Here is a 12111-nt window from a genome sequence, read left to right as displayed (position 1 = left end):
ACTAACTCAATGAAGACACTCTAATCTTGAAACTTTGTAATTTATTAATACACTTCGTAAAAGGGCATTATTTAGAAAAAGGAATGTGATGGCCTTTTCTTTAATTACCAAAAAAAGCCACTCTATTTAATTTAGAAGAACCAAATATTATGGGGTCCTTGTGAAGGCCAAAATTTAAGTTGGGTGGATAACTAACTCAAAATTTTATTATTAATTTTATATATATATATATTTTAAATGTATTAAATATAATATTTAAATTATGATCACCTATTTTTCTCCAATTTTTTTTTTTTTTTATTTTTATATATTTTTAAAAGTTTAAAATAAATATTTAAAACCTTTATATTTTGTTTAGGAGTAATATAATCACAAAGTACTCCAATATACTAAGAAATCTAAGCCGGATACAATAGAAAGATGAATGAAAGATGAATTGAAGAGTTAAGATGAGCATTTTTCGGAAGTTCATTTAGTCCTTGCTTTGCTAACACCAAAGAAATATGGGTTCTAGTGTCTACAATCCACAATCAACAAAATTACAATAAAATACAGGTTTCCAGACACATATATTTCTTGTTGGGCTTTGGTAAAATCCCATGGTTTGGATAAATTATGCCCAATTCCACTATGTTAAAAATCTGTACAAATTAATTGTGGAATTTCAACAAATATATATATATATATAAATTGGTTTTCTGCATTCAACCAAAAATCCAGTTTATATATGTACTGGAGACATTTATGAAAAACTAAATATGACCGAGATCATCATCTTTTGCCTCTTGAATTGCTGTACAAAAATTGAACACATAAAAACAAGTTGTGCGGATCACATAAAACAAGTCACATTTGTTTGATCGCAAAAAGGGTGGGAATGACCTTCCAGAAAATGGTAAAAATGTGGGAACATCTGAATGCATAACCCTCGGGCAAATAAAAAGAGGGCAACGCCAGAATCTCAACTCCCATATTTTGTTTTCGGCAACGTACAGCGCTGTAAACACTATTGAATCAGTGCTTCAGAGACTCTAATTTGTTGCCTTTTTTCCCACTAACCAAACAACCATTCAATCAATCAATTTACACACAATTCACTAAAACCACACCCTCTTACACACACATATATATACATATGAATAAGGCTCAGAGAGCTGGGATTATTATTGACATCAAGAAGCACAAAAGCTTTCAAAGTTTGATGGTATAATTTTCCTCATCACTGCCTTTATACACCCACATAAATACATACATATATATTCAGTCACATAAATAGCCAATCGAAAAAACACGCACTCTTATATCTAATCTAAACAAAGAGGCCTCAGTACCTTAGATAATTTTGCACATCAAAGAGATCTTCAAAAAGAACTCAGATGGTACGGACAATATCATACATCATAGACCTTATATCGATCCACGATTTCAGAAGATCTAAACTAACATCAAACAATTACACACACAGAAAGAGAGAGGTATTGTTATAAAAAAAGAAAGAAAAGAGGCCTCAAACCAAGGGCAAAAGGAAAAAGCCTCAGGGCTCACATTCTGACGAGAGTACACACCCGTATATATATAGAGTTATATATAGCGGCGGAGACCAGACGATGCGATGTGGAAACCCTAGTTTCTTATTTAGTCAGATTATTTATAATAAAAATAAAGAAAAAGGAATATGCGAAATTACGTAAATGTCTTACTTTACCAAATTAATACCGTTAAGAAAAAGGAAGCGCTGGTTTGTTTGAGTCGAATCTTTTTCAGTCTGAATCTGTATAGATTTCAGCAATTAGTAACAAGATTGAAAAAATGATGTAGAGCTAATGCCCTCACAATTTTATTTTTGAATTCCACTGCCGTCACAGAGATCATAATACCAATCATTAATCTGATCTTTAATGGGATCTTTTTCCATGCTGAATCTGTATAAAGTCAATGTAAAAGTCGTGTATATTTTTTATATTCATCGCCTTAATAATGTAAATTTACTACCCTAGTAGTGAATATATAAAAACAAAGGCTTAATCTGTCTAGATTCTGCACACCGACAATCAATTATATTTCTGAGAATAATTAAAAAATTTCCCACCTTCGCAATAAGTTTTCAACCTGATTCAAACAGTATTTGCAATCACAGTGTGGCCATTTCTGATGCGAAAACAACTATTCCCTGCAAAATTTGTGTGTTTGATTCATTTTATTGTGATTAAATCCATTGTATCACACTGCATAGTTGCTAATATAGCAGCAAAAAGGAGAGGTAACTTTATTTTTTATTGATCAAAAACCAAATCATTTTTCCCTTTGGACTTCAGAGTCGGTGAAAAATGGGGATTTTATCAAGTCTTTTTAAACTTCTTAAAAGCTAGAAAATATAGATTTGAAGATTTAAATGAGAAATAGAACTTGGAAATGGTCAGGAATATGAAACTGGAAAAGAAATGAAGCTGAACAAAAATTTTTCTAACTTCTTGTCCCACATCGCTCAAAAGATGAAGTTTTTGCTGGCTAATAATAACTAGTAAGACAAATGCTGAACGCTGAGCCTTGTAACGTGGGCTTGTAACTCGAGTGAGAGCATTAAGGTGGTGGAAGGTTTGTTTGGCTCAGATGGTAGGGCTTGTTTGGGTTATCTCACCGGCCCGCCCACTCCAAGTTAGGAGTTGGACTACGGACTCTCTGCGAAGGCCTAGAGTTCTGAGCCCCTAGAGTTGGAGGGTATTGCGTGAGGCTGGCTTCACAGAGCAGCGTTGAACCTCCCGCTCCTGTCGGTGGAAGGATTACGGGCCGGTAATCCACAGGCCTCGGTTAACGCCTGATGAGCCCTCCTAACCTGACCATCCCCTTTTTATTTCTATTTATTTTTAATTTCTGGCATAATTTTGTTTTTAACCATTTGTGAAGGGAAAAAAAAAATATTCTGAATGGGCTGATCCATTTTTTTTTTTTTTGCGTCCTATACTAATTTGACCAATTTTGTTGGCGCTTGATCATTTATTATTATTTTTCAATTTTAGGTATGTTAAACTAAATCTTGTGAAATGGTGAAGGTGTTCAACAATTTTATAACTTGTGTTATTGTAATGGATACGTATAATTAATTGGCACACATGAGCGATAAGTAATCAAAGGAAAAGATTGTTTGTTTAGCCATTGACATCTCGAATGAATTGGGCCTAGAATAATTGATAAGTATCTTGTACTATCCATGATTCCATCTAATGTTTTGAAAATCTCAAATTTATTTTGACTTTTTTTTTTTTTTTTTCCCTCTACTTGAATTCGATATGCAGGCTCAACATAATGGTGAAAGAAATTTAAACCATTTTATACATATTGACTCAGACAAATTGCAAATTGTATAAAATTAGTTGAAGTTCTGGACCTTGAATATGGTGGGCCCACCACCACATCCATGATCCAAGGATTGTCATTGTTGGGAATACCATACCTTACTACATGGATGATCCAAGGACTTCCATTGCACCGAGGTATTTAATACTTTCTGGTTAGAGGGGCTTGTCCTAGATATGAAGAAGGATTTGGACATATATGAACGAATATGCACCATGACCCAAAAACTTCGAAGGGAAAGTGTTCGATGGTCCTTGTCGAAGATGGGTGGACAAGATGGTCCAATTGAACAAAAACACCTTGACTTCGCAGACGAGAGAGAATCCATGTTCAACATGAATTAATTTTGAATACAATGATCAACTACCTCTTATAACCAACCATACATATTGAAATAAAATGACTTTTGTATAAAGAACAAAAACAAGAAAAAAGAAAAGGTAAAATGGTGTTGTCATTGATTTATATAGTGGTTTTCAAAACAACATTCTCCAAATAATATGCAACTTAAAATCAAGAGTTTTGGTTGGTCATATATATATAGTCATATATTCTTATAAGGCAAAATTGGGATTTTATCAGTCTTTTAAAACATTATAAACGCTAGAAAATATAGATTTGAAGATTTAAATCAATAATAGAACTCGAAAATGGTGAGTAAATATGAAGCTAGAAAAGAAATGAAGTCGAATTGTTTCTGCAAATTTTTTCTATTCTCATCCAACGTTGCTCAAAAGATGAAGTTTTTCTTGCCTAATAAGTACTGGACAGCTCATGTCGCCGAGACTGGTAACGTGGGCCACTTGAGTGAGGGCATCAAGGTGGTTGGGCCTGGCTGGGTACTGCGTGAGGCTGGTTTCACAGAGCAGCATGCACCTCCCGCTCCTGTCGGTGGAAGGATTACGGGCTGGTAATCTGCAGGCCTAATAACGCCTGATAAGCCCTCCTAATCTGACGATCACCTTTTTTTATTTTTGGGCTTAGTTTTGTCTAATTTCAAAAGTTATTTGGCATTTTATCGTCTATGTGAAGTTTGTATATTTATATATCACAATTTTGTAACTTTTGTTATTGTAATGAATACGTATTATTGGTAACACATGAGTAATCAAACAAAGCAAAAGATTGTTTAGCCATTGGCGCCTCCAATGCATGTGGTTACAACAATTAATAAAATATCTAAATACTATCCATGTATTGTTTTGAAAATCTCAAATTTATTTTGTCTTTCTTTACTTGAATTTGCTATGCAGGCTCAACATAATGGTGAACACAGAAGAAGGAAAAAAAAATTAAAATTAATTTAAACCAGTGTCTATACAAATTGCATATGGCATAGAGGGTTTTGTCCCAGAATATACAGCCCTACCCAATAACTAAAGTTTTTGGGTCAAAGAGGCAAGTGCTAAACTTGTTACAATGGTATCAAATTAAGGTTTAATTTTTGATTTGGTTGTCACGCCAAGCGCCCACTTAGGTGGAATTCATATCCGAGTCCTTACAAGGTCCATCCGGTCATTAGGAGAGATAGGTAAATAGGGCAGCCCGATTGTAATGAGGATATTGTGAGTTCGAGCGAGTGAGAATGTTATAAGGTTTTTATCGAAGACGGATAGAGCGAAGAAGAATGTTAGATAAACAGGTTGGTTTCGATTCCAACGAAAGCTTTGAGAAGTTCAAAACCAACCATACATATTCCATTGATAATATTATAACCAGCCATTCTTCTGCATGTGTTCTGGTTTGTGTGTGCACTCGAAGTCTATATGAACAAAAACTCTTTCCACTTCAGCCTGTTCAGTCTTCTCTTGCAGTGTCTCACCAATGTTGTGTGCTTGGCTAATAGACATGTCCCCAGCCAACACTATGTCCACTTCCACAAAGTAATGTGATCCAACTGTGCTTGATCTCGTCATCATGGTTCCATACAAGGTACATCAGCTTTGTTAGGTACTCAGGAGGGGCTGAATTGGTGGCAGTATGTCAAGAGCATTAACTTATTTTCAAAACGTGTCTACATAATTAGGATGTGTCTTCTTAGACTATCTCCAATATAAAATGTCATTTTTACATATCAAATTTATATTTTGAGAGGAGCTATAGTGTCAAACTGCTATTTTTTTGACACAACAACCATTATTGTTCAACTACGTACCATTCCCAACTACAATTTTCAACAACCAATTTTTTTTTTTTTTTTTTTTTGAGTGTTTGTATTTTATTTAGCTTATTTGCCTTATTAAAAATAAAAATATTGACACATATATATATATATATATATATATATATATATATACAAGCACAACAGACCTATATATACACATATATATATACACACAATAGACATATACATATATATATACAAGCACAATTGACATATATATATATATATATATATATACACAAGTACAACACCAAATTGACAGCCCATGCGAGAGAAGAGAAAAGGAATAGAGCAGTAAGAGATTTGGCAATAGCTATATGTTGAGTTATATTTGGCACAATATTTGACAAAGTTATATTTTGGCAACCCATTTGACATGCCATTGGAGAGCCCATTTTAAACCTACATGCTATATTTTGAAAATAGCAGCTCATTAAAGTTGCTCTTAGCTCTAATAACTTTGATGTGGGACGTTACAGTCACCCTTTTTTGGGAACCATATGATATTAGAGCTAATTCTCGCTTGAAAATGATGGGAGCGTGCACAACCCCACAAAGATCAGTCTAACAAGTATGCCGGACCTAAGAGGGACACTCGTATGTGTGAATGCTTACCAATTGCATAAAAACGTTTCGAAAATCCACCTTTAACTATTTTTGTCTACTGCATGAATTAGTTTTGAGGCCAAAAAACGGCTACCCCTTAGTAACCGACCAATACATATACCATAAAGAATATTGAAATAAAATGACACTTGAATAAAGAGTGAAAACCTATTATAAAAAAATAAAATTGGTCTTCTCATTGATTAATAATATAGTAGTTATTACTCAAAACAACATTATCCCAATAAGAGTTTACTTAAATCAACAGTTTGCCTGATTATATAATCATTTATTCTCCATAAATGTTCTTGCCCATGTCTAGATTCAAAGTAATATGCAATACATATCATTGAATTTTACTGGTATAAAATTGACGGAGTGGAAGTTCCAAATGTTTATAAATCAATAATGAACAAATTTGAATCTACATATATAACTCTGAAAAAATTATTAATTAATAAAAAAAAATATTTTGTTTATTTATTTATTTATTATCATAAATGTATTTATAATAAAGAAAACCTATAGGAAAATAAAGGATATTAAAAAGTTCGAAATTCAACTTATCTATATAATTAATTACCGAAAAAAAAAACTTATCTATATAATTACAAAACAGTAGAATAAGAAACTTAATCATTAAAAACTACTGAATTCCAAAATTATAAGATTATGAATCTGTTTAGACTAGGAACAAAAAACTCAAAATATTCAGCAGTTTGAAAAACGAGATTTCGAGCCTAAGAATTTGGTAGAAAAACAAAGTATATTATCAGCGAAATTGCTGATTATTACTCGTTGCTTTGGTTTCGATCATGAGTGGATTTTTTCACATCAAAATTATCCCAAAATTTGGGTAAGCATGTTGTTGATTTAGAGTTTTAAAGGTCCAAACAGCCATATTGATTTCAGCAATTAGTAACAACATCAAAAAAATAATCCAGAGCTAATGCCCTCACAATTTCATTATTGAATTCACGGCAGTATGCCCAAGAGCATCAACTTCACTACCGTCACAGAGATCATAATACCAATCATCCATCTTTCCTTCAATGGGATCTTTTTCCGTCTGAATCTGCATAAATTCAATGTAAAAGTTGTATTTTTTTCATGTTCCAAGCTAGGATATTTTAAGCCATAAGTTCTGAGCATAATTAAAATTTTCCAACTATGCAATAAGTTCTCAACCTGATTCACAGAGTATCTGCAGTATTAGTGTTGCCATTACTGATGCGAAAATTACTATTCCCTGCAAAATTTGTCAAGTCTTCTTAAAAGCTAGAAAATATAGATTAGAAGATTTAAATCAGTAATAGAATTTGAAAATGGTTTACATTTTCCCTTTCACTTGTAGTATGGAGAAGAAGTGGACTCTACAAGTACTACTACTTCAGTCGAGAAATCAAACTGTATCAATTTTTATAGATCGTTCTGCACGCCTTTGGCTTGATTTTAGGCCGTGACTCCCCCTATGTGGACGAACCTAGAAACTAGAAAAGAAATGAAGCTGAACTGTTTCTGCAATTTTTTTGTATTCTCATGTACATGAGCTTGCAAAATGCTTAATTTTTCATCCCACATTGCTCAGAAGTTGAACTTTTTCTTCCTCAATAAGTGCTTGTGAAAGTAGCTCAGATCACCGGGCCTGGTAACGTGGGCTTGTAACTCAAGTGAGGGTATCAAGGTGATCGGATGTTGGTTTGGTACAGATGGTAGGGCTTGCCTGGGTGTTTACACTGGCCCGCCCGCTCTAAGTGAGGAGTTGGGCCACGGACTTTGGGCGAAAGCCTTGGAGTTCTGGGCTCCTAGAGTGGAGGGTACTGCGTGAGGCTGGTTTCACAGAGCAGCGTTGAACCTCCCGCTCCTGTCGGTGGAAGGATTACGGGCCGGTAATCCGCAAGCCCCTTAACACCTGATGAACCTCCCTAATCTGACGGTTGCCTTTTTTATCCACATTTTCTTGTTTTGAAATTATCAAATTTATGGTCCTTTCTTTTCCCTTACTTGAATCTGGTTATGTAGACTCAACAGAATACAAATTGCCGCTTTATACGTATGGTCTAAGACAAATTGCAAATGAAATAGAATCAATTAAAAGTGTTAGGTGGCGGCTGTCCAGATTCCGATGATGAAAGAGTTTGACATATATATGAGAGAATATGCAGCACTATCCGATAACTTAAATTTTTGAGCCAAATGGCAAGTGTTCGGCCGGTTATAGTGGTATCAGATCTAGGTATACTCCTTGATTCGGTGTCATGCTAAGCACACACTTAGACGAAATTTATGTTCAATTCTTTACTAGGTCGTGCTCTTATTAGGGGAGATTGGTAGATAGAGTGGCTCGACAGCAACAGAGCATTATGAATTCGAGTGGGAGAAGCCGGGAAGATGTTAGAGGGTCCTTGTCGAAGACGGGTGGACAAGATAGTCCAAATCAACAAAAGCGTTGTGAGTTCGCGGACGGGAGAGACTCCGGGTCCGAACATGAATTAGTTTTGAATACAATGACCCCTTATAACAAACCATACATGTTGAAATAAAATGATTTATCTGTATAAAGAAAAATAGGAAGGAAAATAAAATGGAAAAAATGGTGTTCTCATTGATTAATATAGCAGTTATCAAAACAACATTCTCCAAATAAGATGCAACTTGAAATCAAGATTTTCCTTGATCATATAACATATAATCTATGTGTTCTTATTAGGCAAAGTCTTGTGCATGTGTTCTGGCCTGTGTGTGCACTCGAAGTCTATATGGACAAAAGCTCTTTCCACTTCAGGCAACTGCTCAATCTTCTCCTGCAGTGTCTCACCAATGTTGTGTGCTTGGGTAATGGACATGTCCCCAGCCAACACAATGTCCACCTCCACAAAGTAGTGTGATCCAAATGTGTATGCTCGAACCGTGTCGATGTTCTTGATCTCTTCATCATGGTTCCATACAAGATACATCAGCTTTGTTAGGTACTCAGGAGGGGCTGTCCTTCCAATCAGTGACCAGACATTCTCCATAACTGTTCTCGCCCATGTGCCCATCGTGTACAATGCTATCTGCAATACACATAATTCAATTTTTACTTGTATAAAATCATTTACAATTCAATGTACTAGTAGTAATTCATGCATGGTGGTGAGCTTACAAGGATAGCTCCAAGAGGATCAATCCACCAGAAAAATCCAATGGCTAAAACTGCAGCCACTAGTCCAATTGAGTTGGTCACAACGTCGAAGAAATGATCTAGAGCGTACGCCCTCACTATTTCGTTCTTGAATTGGCGGCAATATGTCAAGAGCATGAACTTCACTACCGTCACAGAGACCATAATACCAATCATCCATCTTTCTTTAATGGGGTCTTTTTCAGGCTGAGTCTGCATACATTCAATGTAGTTTTGATAAATCAGTGAATGTGGATTTTTTTTTTTTGTTCCTAGCTAGGCTATGTTGATTAATAAATTCAATGTAAATTCTGCAAAATGAGAATCAATGATATCTCTAAGCATAATTAAAATTTGCCCACCTTCGCAATAAGTTCTCGGCCTGATTCAAACAGTATCTGTAGTCCCAGTGTTGCCATTACTGATGCAAAAACAACTATTCCCTGCAACATTTGTGCATTTGATTAGTTTTTATTGTAATTGAACCCATTGATTGTATCACATTGCATATTTGCTCCCATAGCACCAAATAGGAGAGGTGAGTTCAATGAAAAAATGAATTATTTCCCTAATGGATTTGAAGATCTAAATCAGTAATAGCTAGCATCAATAACAATAAACATGACTTTTTAAAAAAAAAAAAAAAATCCTATTATTAGTTATAATGTTTAATGAGTAGTGCACTTCATTACAAATTACTCAAGCCCAAAGGCATTGTGATAAATTTATATGACTTCCTTATTTATGCACAATTTTGTTGGTAAGGCACATAATAGAAATGACACGTAATAGAAAGAGAATTCATGTGGCCGACCCCATTTATATGGGATTAAGGCAAGGATGATGATAGTGGTGATGAATTATGTTGGTAAGCTTACCACTGGTTGCATTCGCTTCTTGCCAATAGGATACCGATATTGATTTGGTTTTCTCATAGCATATGAAGTAAACCACAGAATGAATCCTGATAAGAGATCCAAAAGGGAGTCCAAGGTTGATGCAATCACAGCCACTGATTTACTCTGTATGGATGCATAAACTTTCGCCACGAAAATCACTAAGTTGGCTATGTTAGAGGCACGAATCGCAATCCTCTCACTTTTGGCAAGCTGCTCCATCTCATCCTGAGACAAAAAAAAAAAAAAAAAAATGTACATTACTTGTAACAAAACAATGTAAAAGAGAGAAGAACAAAAAAGTTCTAAGAATTGTATTAGTCAAGAAAAATTCTAGTAATTGATCATCACAAGATGAGAATTCTTCAATAGCATGTCACATATAAAAATAAATGGCAATTTACACACTGCTAAATGGTTTATTTTTCCTGACAAGAAGACTGCTAAATGCTTTGGGGGATAAAAAAAGCACGAAAAGTCGAAAACAAACCTCTGTTAAGCTACCAGGCAAGCAGCCCATTTCAGTGAATGTATCCATTTCATTGAACCCTTTGAGAAGCTTCTCCTGCCTATTGTAATACTCTCCAAGTTTTCTCTGTGTCCCTAAAGATTGAGAGAATTTAGTTGTTTTTCGAGTTTGTTAACCAAAAAGTACTAGGATTCTGATCAAAGAATTAGAAAGCTTACTTATTTTCTGCACAAGTTTGCCAATGCCAAATTGATGATCTTTGTGTCTTTCTGGCAATTGATGCTCATCAAAGTTGAGTCGCCATGACGGCACCCTCATTGTGATGCCATTTTCTCTTGTTAGGGCTGGTGAAAGGAGCTCTGTTCGGTGATCAAAGGAATCAGTGTGCATATCAGTTGACATTTTGCTTCCAAAAAAAAAAATTGGCTTGATAGAAAGGAGAGGAAATGCCTTGCTTATATAGAGAAAAATAACCTCAAAAACAAAGAAATAAATGAAACTGAACTTCAATTCCTTACAATATATAACTATATAAGTATGTATTTTCAAAAGATTAAATGATGGGTTAAGCATGGAGAATGTTGGCTTTGATACTAAACAACAGTACAATATTAGATCTTAAGGATTCATTTAAGTCAATGAATGTGATCTTTCTTTTAAGAGCTGACTTTGTTTATTTTTTGAGTGTTCATAAGAAAAAAAATGATCCTACTTGGGAATCTTTTTACCATGTTCACACTACATATTCCATCTACACATGCAGTTTTTTTATTTTTTTTTTATTTTTTTATTGAACAAATCAACAAGTACAAGTAAGTGATGGTGACTTCTTGAAGAAAACTGCATTAAACTCCCAATAAGTATTTGTCATGCTGATGTAAACTCTTTTTTTTACCCTCTCAATCTAGGGGAGGAGGGACTCAAACACGGGCACATCTTCTTGGGGAACTGGGCGCTTCATGCTGATGTAATTGAAGGCATTATTTAGCCAACCAATCTCAACTATAGCTACCAAAGCATGCTGCTAGGATTTGCAACAGCCATTCAAAGATCATCATCATTCATAGAGGCCTTCAAGACTTGGTATGACTAAGAGAAGTGTGTGCAAACCTCATACACACTTGCAACACAAGTTTGAGTCATGCTTCGTTAATACTTGAGAGAGCCAGCCAGAGCATATAACCAGTAGCCGTGCAGTGGCAGATGCAGGAGGATAGTCAAGCAGGGTGCCATGGCACCTTCCGATCCACAGGTTTCTAACATCTTCATACCTAATGATTTTCCACAAATTAGAACAGTGACTTTATGTATAATTTGTACTAATATTACCATTTATTTTCCACAATTAATTGTAATGATCTGATATTTGAGGCCTTAACAAAATCCTGTTTCCCTCAGAACATACATGAACTTACAAAAACATACATTTTGATGTTTTGCTGAAACACCTTTTACTAAT

General features: G+C 34.8%; 1 protein-coding gene and 2 non-coding genes across 3 annotated transcripts; all 3 read right to left on the bottom strand.

Annotated features, from left to right (window-relative positions):
* Nucleotides 1-1142: 1142 nt before the first annotated feature.
* On the bottom strand, nt 1143-1228 carry LOC132315534 (small nucleolar RNA snoR116). Its single transcript, XR_009483717.1, has one exon. It is a non-coding gene; the product is annotated as a small nucleolar RNA snoR116 (small nucleolar RNA).
* A 91-nt stretch (nt 1229-1319) lies between these two features.
* Nucleotides 1320-1407, bottom strand: LOC132315535 (small nucleolar RNA snoR117). Its single transcript, XR_009483718.1, has one exon. It is a non-coding gene; the product is annotated as a small nucleolar RNA snoR117 (small nucleolar RNA).
* Nucleotides 1408-8817: 7410 nt separating this feature from the next.
* LOC132314447 (metal tolerance protein 10-like) lies at nt 8818-11054 on the bottom strand. Its single transcript, XM_059813310.1, has 6 exons — nt 10871-11054; nt 10674-10786; nt 10166-10411; nt 9650-9730; nt 9270-9500; nt 8818-9180 (listed from the first exon to the last, which is right to left on the bottom strand). The coding sequence occupies exons 1-6, from the start codon at nt 11052-11054 to the stop codon at nt 8818-8820; spliced, it is 1218 nt and encodes a 405-aa protein (XP_059669293.1).
* Nucleotides 11055-12111: the final 1057 nt, after the last annotated feature.

Source organism: Cornus florida, unplaced genomic scaffold (genome assembly GCF_030987335.1).
Source record: "Cornus florida cultivar Cherokee Brave unplaced genomic scaffold, ASM3098733v1 CherokeeBrave_3.0.0_Hap2_Chr06, whole genome shotgun sequence".
NCBI classification, from domain to species: domain Eukaryota; kingdom Viridiplantae; phylum Streptophyta; class Magnoliopsida; order Cornales; family Cornaceae; genus Cornus; species Cornus florida.
Note: the sequence above shows the minus strand (reverse complement) of the source record. Positions and strands in the feature narration are given on the sequence as shown.

Coding starts and splice junctions, on each gene's coding strand:
- LOC132314447 (XM_059813310.1), bottom strand. CDS start 11,054: ATGTCAACTGATATGCACACTGATTCCTTTGATCACCGAACAGAGCTC. Junction 10,412..10,673: donor TGCCTGGTAGCTTAACAGAG/GTTTGTTTTCGA, acceptor TTTTTGTCTCAG/GATGAGATGGAGCAGCTTGC. Junction 9,181..9,269: donor ATCCTCTTGGAGCTATCCTT/GTAAGCTCACCA, acceptor TGTGTATTGCAG/ATAGCATTGTACACGATGGG.